At 40.4% G+C, this 13738-nt stretch overlaps 1 protein-coding gene across 4 annotated transcripts in view; it reads left to right on the forward strand.

Moving 5' to 3' along the window:
* The window catches only part of INO80D (INO80 complex subunit D), a 44021-nt gene extending 32045 nt beyond the window's left edge, over positions 1-11976 (forward strand). For 3 of the 4 annotated variants that reach the window (XM_010565277.1, XM_010565268.1, XM_010565286.1), the window contains one exon: positions 113-11976. In XM_010565277.1, the coding sequence (XP_010563579.1) occupies positions 113-1281 (1169 nt within the window). In that variant the 3' untranslated portion in view covers positions 1282-11976. The remainder of the gene's footprint in view (positions 1-112) is intronic. The other variant, XM_010565295.1, reaches the window with a different exon arrangement.
* Positions 11977-13738: the final 1762 nt, after the last annotated feature.

Raw genomic sequence — 13738 nt, forward strand, 5'->3', positions numbered from 1 at the left:
ATCATACAGTGCAGCTCTGTACTGAACTGTCTGTACATCTGCATCCTTAGAGTGCCAGTGCCAGGCTCACCTGAGGGGAGTACACTAACTTCTGGTGTCCCTGTTTCTGCAGGTAAAAATGGAGATCTCCTTCCGACTACAGAAGAGGCTGAAGAACTGGAACGGGCCCTGCAGGCTGTAACTTCTCTTGAGTGCCTGAGTACCATTGGAGTACTTACACAGACAGATGGTGTGCCAGTTCAGGAGCTGTCAGATAGAGGGATAGGGGTGTTCTCTACAGGTGCTGGAGCTCCAGGAATGCAGTCCTTGAGTCGAGAGGTTAACACGGATCTGGGGGAGCTGTTGAATGGGCGTATAGTACATGATAATTTCTCCGGTCTGGAGCTGGATGAGAACTTGCTCCGTTCTGCTACCTTGTCCAACCCACCTACGCCCCTGGCAGGGCAGATCCAGGGGCAATTCTCAGCCCCAGCCAACGTCAGCCTTACTTCTGCCACTCTGATAAACCAGAGTGGCCTTGGGGAGAGAGCCTTCCCAGGACAGTTTCATGGACTTCATGATGGCAGCCATGCCTCCCAGAGGCCCCACCCTGCCCAGCTGCTGAGCAAGGCAGATGACCTGATCACCTCACGACAGCAATACAGCAGTGACCATTCACACTCCTCACCCCATGGAAGCCATTATGATAGTGAGCATGTGCCGTCTCCCTACAGTGACCATATCACATCCCCTCACACCACATCCTTTTCTGGTGATAACTTGGCAGCTACCTTCTCAGCAGAGATGCCCATGATGGCACAGCACTTGCTCCCAACTCAGCTGGATGTGCCACTTAGCGGGGTAGTCAACCCCAGAACTCACTGGGGAAATCTTCCTGTCAATCTTGGGGACCCCTCTCCGTTTAGCAACCTTCTTGGTGCAGATGGACACCTCCTGTCCACCTCCCTGTCCACACCACCTACCACCTCGCACTCAGAGACCACACAGCCTGCCTTCGCCACTGTGACCCCCAACAGCTCCAGTGTGCTTCCGGGGTTACCGCAGACCAGTTTTAGTGGCATGGGTCCTGCCTCCGCTGAACTCATGGCCTCCACCTCCCCTAAACAACAGCTCCCTCAGTTCAGCGCAGCCTTTGGGCACCAGCTGAGCTCCCACAGTGGCATCCCCAAGGACCTGCAGCCCAGCCACAGCTCCATAGCTCCTCCCACGGGCTTCGCAGTGACCGGTGCCACCGCTACCAGTACCAATAATGCATCCGCGCCCTTCACCACCTCCAGCTGAGCTTGTCTGCCTGGCTCTGTGCAGGTAGATGGGGGACCTGTGTTTTCTATCTTTCCTTTTTTCCTTTTTCTTTATTTTTTTTCTGTCCTCCCTTCCCTTTTTTTTAAGAGGGGGTTGAGAAGAAAACCCCTGCTTCAGTACTGACCAGGGTTAGCCCTCTGTGAACCTTGCTGTAGCGTTCACATGTGCTTGTTATGCACCGGTGCTCATTTATTGCAGGCAGGTTCACCGTTCCCCAGTAATTCCTTAAGGATACAGCACAGTTACTGGATGTAATTGACCTTAGCAGTAAGACCTAGAAATGGGAAGATACCTCAGATTACTGATGCATGTTACTGTTTCCTAGGGTTCGGATCAGTGCTTGCCATCCCATTAGCATCTGGTAGAAAGTTTTCCAGTGGGCAGAAGTCTCTTGATTTTTTTTTTTTTTTATTATTTTTTTTATTTACTTTTTTCCCGAAGGTAGCATCCGGCATGGAAAACTTGGCTGCACACATTGATTTGAGAATGGTGCACTGAAGTCCTAAATCAAGATCGTGGTTCAAGGATGAGTTTGGCAGTTTCTTAAAATAGTCTCTTGACCTCCTCAGTGTGCGTGTGTGTGTTTGGGGTGCAGGAGCAGCAGTTCCTTTTCTTCTTTTGGTGAAGAAGTGGGAGTTGTCCCCTTCCAGAACTAGTCACTGTTCTTACTGCATGCTGATTTTTGTTTCTCTATTACGATGATTTTTAATTCATTGAGCAGCAAGGGGATCAGTTGACTGGTTGCCCAGAAATCTGAAGGCTGATACGAAGTTAGCCCAGGAAAAAAAAAAGGAAAGAAAAACAGAAGGATTGAAATAGATTCTGAATTAGTGAAGATTCCCGTGCAGAAATTCCCTCCCTTGCTGAATTACTGTGGCCTTGCAGCATTGATGATTTGCCTTTTCAAGTGTGGCTTTGTCCAGAACTCCTTGCCTGACAGGCTGACAGGTATTTCCCAGCTGAAACTGGAAGAATTTGATTGGTATTCTGCCCATCCACACAAGTCTAGGTCAGACCCTTTGGTAAGTTTCAAATGGACACATTTCTCAAATTATGTCTAGCTACTTTTTTGGATAGTTCCCCCCCCTCCCCCAGGAGCCATACAGTTTTTTTGACACTTGTAGGGTTTGATGCTCTTTATGGGAAGCTGAATGTATGTAAAAAACTAGCAGGTACCTATCAGCAGTCATGGCTAACCAAAAGAGAAATCGCTAAAGCAAAAGAGAGAGTTAAGAATTCCTTCTGTCTGCAGGACAGTTTTGCTTTTACTGCCCCCCTGCTAAAGATAGTATTCAGACTCTTCAGTAGTAATTTCAGTTCTTGAAAAAGGAGTCTGCTAGCTTTTAGATTTTTTTTTAATGTTTTTTTTTAATCCAAGAGAGAACAGCAGCAGAAATTCTGTGGTGTTTACTTGCATCTCTTTATCAGGAAGGGAAAAAAGGAATTTGCTTGTGACTTTATAGGGCTCAAACTTGCTACTGTACTCTGACTTTGACTGTAAAAGTAGCTCCTACTTGTTATAACAAGTCTCTACTCTTCTTGGTTTGTTTCTGAGATGCACATGAGAGAGAATAGAAAATCCCACATTTCAGTCTCTTACTGCAGAAGACAGATTTCATTCTACCTTACAGTAAAATGTCCTACCTGCATGTATTCTAGTCTAATTCAGGAAATTAAGAGATACCAAGCACATGTAATAGGGAGGCCTAATAAATTGTTTGAGCAAGGGATCATTGAACGATGTTTAGTTGCTATAGAAATTGATTTTGTTAGCAGTCAGGCCCACACCAAAATCTCTGACCCAAACCTCTCCTTCCATCTTGCTAAGGAACAGAATTTAAATGGGATAGGTCTTGTGTCTTCTTACTATCGTAGCAGTCATACTATCCCTCTTTTCTTGAAAGATTTGTCCTCCTTAAATATAAAGGAGTATGGATGATGCATATGTCCTTTTCTGAAATTGCAAGTGTATGTGGGTGGAGGAAACAAAAATTATTTTCATGCTTCTGTTGTTACGAAGTCCTTATTTCATACTTGGTAAAATAGATCTTAATAATATAAGCCGAATATTTTTAAGTGGTGATTTAAATATGTTTGTAACATTTAAATGTTTTTAAATCATGTAAAAAGTTGAATTGAAGCCTATGAAATCCTGCTTGTGATTGTCCTGCTGATTGAGGAATGCCCAGTGGTATTGTGAAATGAGGCAAATCTGACAAGGCATTTATTTATTTTTGTATTATGTTCCCCATACTTTGTTGAGGAGACAACTGTTTGATTTGCAAATGATTTTCGTTGTGTCCGTATACCTTCTTCAATGTGTTTGGATGACTGGCTGAAAAAGAGTGGAGAACTAGTATACCAAATGGTTAATTCTTTAATCTGCTCGTGTATTCATGTCATTTTAGAGGATGTTAATTTCTATAAATTGGTTTCAGGACTTTGGTCTTGAAATCATTCTTGTGCCCATCAAACTTTTTAATGAAGCTGTGGCTACTGCAGAGTATGTTTGCCCCACATCACATTTCTCTTTCTTAGCAAATGCCAGAGGGGAAGGGAAGAGAGGAACTGAGAGCCAAGTTCTGCTTGGTTGTGTTGGTATAAATTACAGAGGAGCTTTTTAGTCTAAGGTCACTGTGAGTTTGTACTGTTCTAACTCAGAACAGAACCCAGCTCCTAATCTCAGCATTGATTTAGACAGGGAATTTCAAAACCTGTCAAAGCTATGCAGGTCCATAATTCCCATGTGAAATCAATGGTTGTTATGTACCTGCATTCCTTTAAGGTAGCCTAGGATATCAACTCTCTTCCCCCACTTAAACTTCAATCTTTGTATATCCCTTGATGACTCTTCCCTGAAAAGTGACTACGTAACATTTTTCAATGAGCAAACTAAGTTTGCAATAAAGCTGCACTTTTAAAAATAAACTTCAGTTTGTATACATTTGAAATAGGAATCCCTCTGTCCTGTCTGACACAGAGTTCTGAAATGGGCCACCACTCTTGCCTTTTCCTGGTTCACCTCCTGTTCTTTCACTGCCGCCGATTTCATGGTTACAGTCTACCAAGCAGTTACGGGTCTTGGTCTTAGCTTTACAAGGTGGATCATTCCAGGTGGGCTTCTACACCCACACAACCTGTTGACTTCAGTGAATTGGTGTCTTACTGTTGGATGTGAGAGATCCAGTCTGAGAGGTATGTGCAGCCAGAGATGTTTCACACCTCTTCTTCTGGGAAATACTGCAGGTCTGGTTAAGGTAGTCCTCGAGGCTGTTATTTATGTTGTTCCCAAGTAGAATCCATGCTCTCTCGCAAAGGTTTTTGAGTATCATCTCCTCGTATAGCAATTAGCACTCTATCACCCTTTCGCCAAAGAGCCAGTGTAGCAATTTCAGTCCATTGATTTGAGATGGTCGATACCTGTCGTGCCCTTTACATGTTAACAAATGAAATAAAGCTAGTTGAACCTAAATGTTAATTTCTTTACACAAGACTTGAGTTTTAAAGACTTGCAAAAAAAAATTAGACTTAGAATAGAATACCAGTAACTTTGTTTTTGGTAATAATAGCACCTCAATTAGTCTTTGTACAAAAGTACTTAACACAAGACGAACTCTTGACAGTGTACAGAGGCTCATCAGGAGCAGCCTTGTGCTGGCATTGTGGGTAAGGCATTCTGTAAGACATGCTTTGATGTTTCCTTTCACTTGGGAAGACTTTCTGCCAACTTTGAGAGGAGCCATATGCACTTAAATATCTCAAGGTTGATTTGTTCTTTGGCCTCATAATTACTATAATATAAGAAGATGTATGTATGATGCAAGAATATGGAAAAGATGGCGCCTTTTGTCTCCTCCTGTCTTCCAGTTCCTCCAGGTTCTTGCTTAGTTCCCTTCTTGTTAGTAACATGCCTCTCTTTATAGTTGGGCATAAGGGCTTTAAATCGATAATGCTGAGAGGTAGCACGGTTGCAGGTCTGCCTGAGGCACTGCGGAGAAGATAGCAACAGCTAGATTTCCTACTTCATTCAGCAGGTTAGTGAAATGAGGATTTGCAGTTCTCATTTGCAAAGCATTGGAACGCCCCGAGAAGCTTATCACCTGCTAGGCAAAAATCAGAGATGGTATTGGAAGTACAAATGCAAGGAGAAAAATGTTAGAGGAGAGTCATCCATAATAGCAAAGAGAAGCCAAGGGAAGTGGCGCTTTTTAAAACATTTTTTTTAAATTTTATTTTTGAGGGAGATGGGTATTGAAAAATTGGGAAGTTCTCTTGTGAGCTGTTAGGCACAGTGTGATGCCACTGGCTTCAGGGGCATGGCCAAGGCAAAGGGCCTAGGATTGAACCTGCAAACCAGTAGCGAAATTCAATTTGAAGCTTCATTTTGCTGTAACTGCATGTAAATGCAGTCTGGGATTGCATCTGCTTGCCAGGAAAGAAGACTCTCATGAAGGAGTACAATAAACAGCGGACAGGTGGTCTTACCTGAGAAGCTGGCCCTGGTGGTTACATACAGGTGTTGTTAGTCTGCTTCTGGGTTCTAGCTCCTCCCCGAGCTCCTGCAGCGTTGTGGCTGCTGCATTTCACTTAGGTATGGGCAAGGCTCCAGGGGTATTTCTCTCTGTCTCTGTGCTGCGGTGAGCTGAGTCCACTGGTGAATTCTCCAACAGTATGAGCCTTTGGGCAGGGAGGAGGGAAAATTTTTTAGAAGAGCCAGCTACCTGCAGTTGAATCTTTCAAGAGTAGTAGGGTCCAGGGAAGGTGGTAGGAGATGCTTTCAGCAGACAAACAATAGAAAACTTACCTGCAGTGATCGTCTGCAGTGAGGTGTTTGTGTGGGTGTCTGGGTAGGTTCCCTGGTGGGTTGTTTACTTTTGCTTTTGTATTTTTACCATTACATATGAAGGAGTCTCCTGTGCAGGCCTGTTGCAAGGTCCGGTGGTGGTGGAAATATTAACAGAAGGAATAGGTTTGGGTTAATGTGTTGACCAGATCTTTAGGTCTTTCTGATCTTCTGGTCACAATCTTGCTGATCTTCTGGGTCACATTTCATGATAAGGTGTTGTGGGCTGTTTCACGTACCTCCTTTATTTCCTTTCTCTCTACATTTTTCATCACTCTTTCCTTTATTCTCCCATTCTCAGATATTTATCCAATGTAAGTAATGCCAACTGGTAAGTCTTTGGTGGTCCTGGGCAAATCTGACTGTAAAATGAAAAGAAGGAGAGATTCCTGCAATTCATAGCATACATTTTTGGATGCTAGAATGATAGTGCAATAGATCAAAGTATTTCTCAGATTAGTGAGTAAGATGATGTTTCACAACATGCTGATATGTCACGAACTAGATGCTGAGGGTACAACATTGATCATGGGAGTTGCACAGGCTAGCAGTGAATGTGGAGGCATTTTTAACAAGAGTTTACCTTCTCACAATCTCCTCTTCTTTTGAGAAGTGCATCAGTAAAAAGTGAAGAAAAATTTAAATTATTCTTTTTAGTACCCACAAGCCCAAATAAAAGTAAGGAGTATTGCTGGAAAAATCTTCATTTGTGTTTACTAAACTTAAACTGGGACTTTAGGAGAGGTCTGGTCATGAGAGACCTTAGCTCTATCAGGTAAAGTTTTGGTTTTGTCTTTAAAACTAGACAAAATCACTGTTATTGGGGAAAAAAAAAGTTTTATGGAGGAGAAGGAGTTACAAAAGATGTGTCTTGGAACAACTTTCTCACTCATGTCTTCAGCCTTTTTTTAAAAAGTAACAGTAGTGACTCTTTTAGGAGCTTTTTCCCTTTGCTGTTCTGCTACATCTCATGGTTGTTGGGTTCTTTGCTTTCCCCTGTTTTATTCTGCTTTCATTTACTCCTTCTCTGGCTACTGTGGAATAAGGTAGCAGAAGCATGAAAGGAGAAAGTGGGCTTAGCTGTAGATTGACAGCAATAGTTGGCGAAGGCTTTCTTTTCCTGTCTTCTTGTAGTAAGTGTTGGCACCTTTTCAGTCTACTCTGGCTCATAGAATTCGGTTTGGAAGTGAACAGGATGAAACTTGGGCTTTTGACCTTAAAACTGTACTTACTCGATGTAGAAAAATGCATTCTTCCTACTCCTTCCCCTTGCTAGTCCCCAAACACACACACAGTGAGATGTCCAGCGTACCCGTGTATCGACCACATACACGTGTTGAACTTGGTCCAGTAATGCTAACGTTTTACCTGCTTTCTGTCATCGTCAGCCGGTGCCCACAGAGGTGAACTCTGGATAGGTAACATTCCCAGATATCCTCTGGAAAACTTTAACTTTGGTGCAGATTGCTCTGACGTAGCTAACTGCAATGGCGTTGGCTTCCACCTTGGAGTGGACAGATTTACCCTGAAATAACTCTCCAACCTGCGTCTTAAACAGTGTAGTTTGTTCCGGTGCAAATAGATTCATTCTGAAGTGATAGACAGTTCAATTCTCATGCAAAATAGCTACATCATACCAGAAGGGGTTGAACCAGTTTCTCTGAACAGTGATGACCTTCACTGTACAGTTTTGGGTATGTCTCAGGGATTCCTTGTGGAAATAAGGGCAGTTAACAAAAAAAAAAAAAAAAAAAAAAAATAGTTTTAAAAGTAAATAATAATTTAAGGTAGAGCGTCACCTAAGTGAGAGCGCAAGAAGGAGAAATCTTTGTTCAGTTTTATAGTCCATGGTGTCTGGCTTAGGGACTCTTTCTCTTCTCGGGGCTCTCATCTCAAGTTCAACATACAGAATCTTTTTCATCACGCTCAGCTTTAAACTTTTTATTTAAAGATACCCTTCCCCAATGAGCTTTCAGAATACTTATTGTAGATTTTAAGAGAAATGGTATATTAATTTATGCTATTAACATCACCTCATAAATTATAAGTTTTATACTAAAGCTGTATTGAGTGTAATGAATTATGTTGCATATGTGTTTTTAATAGCTATAAAATTATATACAAGCTTTTTTGGAAAAACAAACTAGTGAAGCACCTTTTTACACTGGATCTTTGCCGTGTCAAGGTGTACAGCTATTCTTTGCTACCTTGCAGATATCTATATCTATATATAGATATATATATATATATAAATAAAATAAAATGGTATCCTGTATCAACAAGCATAGAACTCTTTTTAACCCTTATATTACTGTTCCTATAACTCTTTTTAAATTTTATTTTGAGTGTTACATTCTGCAATAATTTATCCGTGGTTTGTACCTATGATTAGAAATTTAGTTACAGGGTAAATAGATCAAATTAAAAAAATCCAACTACTGTAGCTGGAAGTTGTGAACCAAGTTTCTAAGACCTTTTCTTTTTTTTAATGTATTTATTTCCAGTTAGCTCTGTGAGTTGGAATTTGAAAAGTCAGAACATTAGGAATCTACAGTGTCTTATTCAGGAATTTTTTCCCTCCTTTCCTCACAAAGGAATTCCCACTGTGACTTATAAATAGAATTAGACTGCTTGTGTGCATGTATGTATTATATATACACACAAAAAATATGCATTGGGGGGGATGTATGTGCGATACGAATGTGTATATTGTATGTAGGTCATAGTTTTGTAAAGAGAAAAGTAGTCGAGAGGTGATGGAATGTATTGTAGAAATGTGATTATTTAGTAGGGGGTTGTTATGTCCTCACTGTTGTATAAATAACTGAAACTCTCTACTACATAATCTTCTGTTATAAGGCTAACTCTGATATCATGTCAATTTTACTGTTTTTTAAATGAGTTGCATTGAGCCCTGTTTAAAATGCCATGAAAATACCAAGCTCCCAAAGACAGCCTTTAAATAAAACAAATAGGGGAGGAGGAGAGCTGGGAGAAATGAGTGATGTTTTCCAGGAGAAACCGAGATGGGAAGGTTTGCATTCAGTGGAATGGGGAGACATGGGAATTGCTGTGTCTTTGCAAATTAATACCCAAATCTCCTATGGTCTGACTTGGAAAATGTTGTCAATCAGTGTACTTGTGTTTTCAAATTAGGTTGTAAGGGCACTGTTTGTGGAGTGACTGTCTTCAAAGTAGATTTTTTTTCTTTCCTTCCTTTGCATATATTAATTTTGCCCCAAATCTGCTGTTGTGGGATTGCAGAACAAAATATACTTTCAGTCCAAGGAGTTTCACTTGTGCTGTGAAATTCTGAATTTAATTATGGCCACTTAACTTTTTTTTTTTTTCATAATTGGAGAAGGAAGATATCTTTATGGGAGTTCTCACTTGAAATTGTGAGAAGTCAGAAACATTCTTACAGATTGGCTTACTCTTCATACTGTTCTATTTAGGCTGGAGAAAGTAACCTAATTGTTATTTATTCATACAGTATCACTTTTAATGATGATGATCCTGGTGACTTTAAAAATCTGTTGAGAAAAACAGAGCTTCCAGTATTGCACAGACATTTGAATTTTTTGAAGGCTTTTTTTAAGCAGTTGCAAATCAAAACTTAATTTTCAAAAATTTGTTTTTATATCCCTCTCCCTATCAGTGTGTCGATACCCCCCAGGCATCTCTTCCCCTTTCCCTGTCCCCACAATTTGTTTCTGGCACATATGCATACAAGTGAAAGGGCAGGGAGGTGGAAGTTGTCAGAGGCCTTTCCTTCTGCTTATTTGGTGGTAATGGGAGCTAGCAGCATAAATCTTTATGCCTTTATGGGGAAGAATAAACCCATTTTTGTGTATACCTGTACAGAGAGATATATCTGTATATGAGATGTTGGTAGCACTTTGCTGAATGTGGACTTGCCCTCATGATGTACAATAAATATGTATGGATGCAATCAACCTAAATCTATATATACATGCCTACAGATGTATAGATGGAATGTACGTTGTATCACACACATGTACATTAGTTGTAACATGAGTAAGTGTGTGAGCTAAAGAGAGAGACTATCCACGTAACATATGTGTAACAGGTAAGCACTTGTGCCAAAAAAGGTTGTTCTAATTCTTTTGAGGGATTTGGATTATGTCAGTGACTGATCTGAGCTTGGTCACCATTGACTTGTGTTACCTCAGCCCTCTCAGTGGAGTTCCCTTGGTACGTTTCTGCTTTTGTTTATTCTATATTAGGCCTCTTGCAATGCCGACCTCTTCTGCTTCTCTGCTCCCTTGCCTCCATTCCAGCTCCTCCTTACCCCTGCATCTCTACAGTTTCTCTTGCTAGCAGCAATCAGCTTTAATGGCCCAATCCAGCTCTGCTTAGGCAGTAGGGAAATTGTCTTGGTGACTGTAGTGGCAGCTGAATTGGGCCCTGAGCACTTGCTTGAACATGCAGAATTTCCCAGCTATTCAATTGTGCTCCAGTACGACTGTGATTGATTTGCAGATGACCACAAACTTTTCTTAGAACCTGATGCAAAGCTTCCTAGCATATTAAATGGTTAACCCAGCATCGTATTTGAGAGCTAAATGTTCAAAACGAGAAAAATGCCGCCGCCCCCCAATTGTCTTCAATTTTCAGCCCCAGAGAGAAAAAGGGAGTTTGGTTTGTGTTTCCCGTAATGCAGGCAGTAAGCTAAGCAGAAGGCAGGCCTGTGCTCTGTTCTGAGCAGTGGGGTTGTCATCAAACATATCAAGAGAAACACAGCTTGTTACATTTTACCATTAAACAGATTTTAAAACGAGCTATAGAGTTGACCATTAACATGCTAGCACTTTGTATCTAACTGTGTATTGAATGCTCTTGCTTATCCAAGTAAATTGTGGTTTTAAGTATTTTATTTTCTGTTTTCTGACTAAATGGAGCTTTTATATCCTTTTAGCAGAAAGCAGCTGTCAGAAACCTGCTCAGTCACATTTAAGCACTGATGAAACTCCTGGCTAACTTGGGCTTCAGTTTCAATGGAGAATGCTGCTCCAGTTCTGTCCTAGAGCTGTACTGCATTCCATGTTTTCAGTATGGATATGGCATGATTTTTCTTGGCCGCAATTCAGCCATGGAATTTTGTCTTCCTTGCATTTCTATTAGAAAAAGGTAACCAGTGTCCTGTTCCATCTGAGCTTTCATGCAATCATACACAACAAATTCTATAATACATATGTTTGGGCGTGTGTATGGGTATGTCTGTGTACTGTGTGTGTATAATACATATTTATATGCACACATATATTACGCTGTTTCAGTTTATGTATGTGGAGAATGTACCTGTTGGTTCTCTCCTGATATATACTCATGCATACGTATATTAAATATGTATATAGAGTGTAGATGTCCTGCATATACATGTGTATATGTTATGAACCTTGGTTGGCAATTTTTTCTCACTTTTTGCAAATTGCTGTCCCTTGTGACATATTTTCACTGAAGCTGCATTATATAGAAGAAATGGAGAAATGTGTTATCAAAGTTTTATTTTAAAAAGGAGACTCTTAATTATCTAAAGCCATTTGTAATTGTCTTGAATTTTTACTAGAAGGGTTGTTATTTAAAAAAAAAAAAGAAAAAAAAAAGAAAAAAGAGAAAACAAAAAAACAAAAGCAAGCAGACAAGCCCTTACTCCCGCCTTCACTTAGATGGACATACGAAAGAAATGGAAACACAAGTTCCTGAGTATTTATTTCCTTCAGGGGTTTCTGAGGCATACGGTAATCGCATTCTGCCCCATCCCCCCTTTTGTCCAATTATAATTAATGATTCATGTTTTCTTTTACACAGCTTTTGTAAATCATTGTTCACCTCCTACATTCAATAGTACTGACATCACTAAGGAGATTTCATGTCCTTCTGTCCTTTTCAGGAGAAATACCAGTGCATCACTATTGTGTTACATTTTAACATACTTTGTGGAGGATGGATGTTTTTATTGAAGATATCTGTAACAAGTCTTTAACTTATTTAATGTGAGAAGCCTTCATTGGAATCTATCGTTTGTTTGTTTCCCACGAGTTTCTGCAACTGTTTTCTCACCAAGATATTGCGCAGTTCCCTTATTTGATGTCTGAGGTTTTAGGGTTTGGGTTTATTGTTGTGGGTTTGGTTTTTGTTTTTTTTTCTCTCCAATTCCCCAAAATGTTTACCTGCAAGTGGAGCAAAACAGATGTCAGAATCTCAACCAATATCCTTTTTGTAGTTAAGGTTAAATATCTTTATCCTAGATTTAATAAAAGAGAAGGCGGCAAATGGACAATCTGAAGTGCTTAGAGGGAATGCTCACTCTTTAAGGCTGTCTCAGAGAAGTTTGTGTTTGGTGTCATTTTAAAGGTAGCTTGATCACGCTTTGATATCAGAAACAGCCTTGTAACAAAGAGCCTCGTACAGTTGTTTGGCCACTAGAGTTTAAAATGTAAACAAGTTGCAGTGGGAAAGCAAAGGTGAGGCAGAGTATTTTGAACCAGTGAATTGTAGCTTGCAAACGTACCTGATTTTGAAGTAACTGCATGGTAGCAAGGATTAGCAGTCTCTTACACCCCTTCCTTCTTCCCTCTCATCCCTGACACGTGTTCAGCATACCGTACATTGGGAAAAATAAACAACTTACTCCAGCAAGCTAAATCCACTTAATGACTGCTTAAAGGGAACATACAAACTTGCATTGCTGCATCCCGTCTCATGATATTAGCTGGAAGACTAGCTAATACGCACAAAAAGCCCAGTCCAGGTTGCTTCTGCGGATGCGTCGCTTTCGGAGAGTGCAGTGCATGGGGATGCCAGAGAAGAAGGGTCGCTTCCTACGGGGTCCCCGGCAGCGATAGCAACTCACACTACTGCTTCTAGTGCTGGAGGCTCACGGACAGCATTCCAGGGGCGGGTAGGAAAGCTCGTGTTTGTACTTTCCCTTTAAATAGGAAAGGTTGGCTCACATGTTCCTCATACTTCTCAATGAATGTACTGTATTACCATTAAAAAAAAAAAATCAATGAAATGATAATAGATTGGTCTCCTTTTGTTATCTGGTCCTTGTTTAATTTGTTTAAGGGTTTTTGTATACAAAAGTTTACATTTTTATGTATATTTTTCTTGTGTAAAAACTGATGTAATATGTGTATAAAACACTGTATGTATTATCTGTATATAGTGTGACAAAATGATTTTCTTTCTTTCTTTTGGATGTATTAATAAATCTTGCTGTGAAGTAGCCGTGTTTACTATGATGAAAACCCTCTTCTCCAAGCCATTTTGCTAAGTCGGAGATGTATGAATATTGCCCAGGCTGAAATCTAATCCGTAAAGTCATTTCATTTTTCTTTTAAAACATATCCTAAGTACAGTTATTAAACTGTCCTTTGCTTAGATAGCTGTAGAGTATAATTCTGCTCTTGCTTATTCTCTATTGCTTTCTAATGACATTTAGCTAATTAGTTTTGCAAACAAGCTGGGGTCTTCAATCTCAGTCCTGATTCTAATTATAGTGCTTTCTAGCTCTGGATCACTGGCCTGGAGACCAGATCCTCTTCATCTTGTTTTCTGGTTTGAGTT

Source organism: Haliaeetus leucocephalus, unplaced genomic scaffold (assembly GCF_000737465.1).
Source record: "Haliaeetus leucocephalus isolate CR32 unplaced genomic scaffold, Haliaeetus_leucocephalus-4.0 Scaffold1, whole genome shotgun sequence".
In the NCBI taxonomy this organism is placed as follows: Eukaryota; Metazoa; Chordata; class Aves; order Accipitriformes; family Accipitridae; genus Haliaeetus; species Haliaeetus leucocephalus.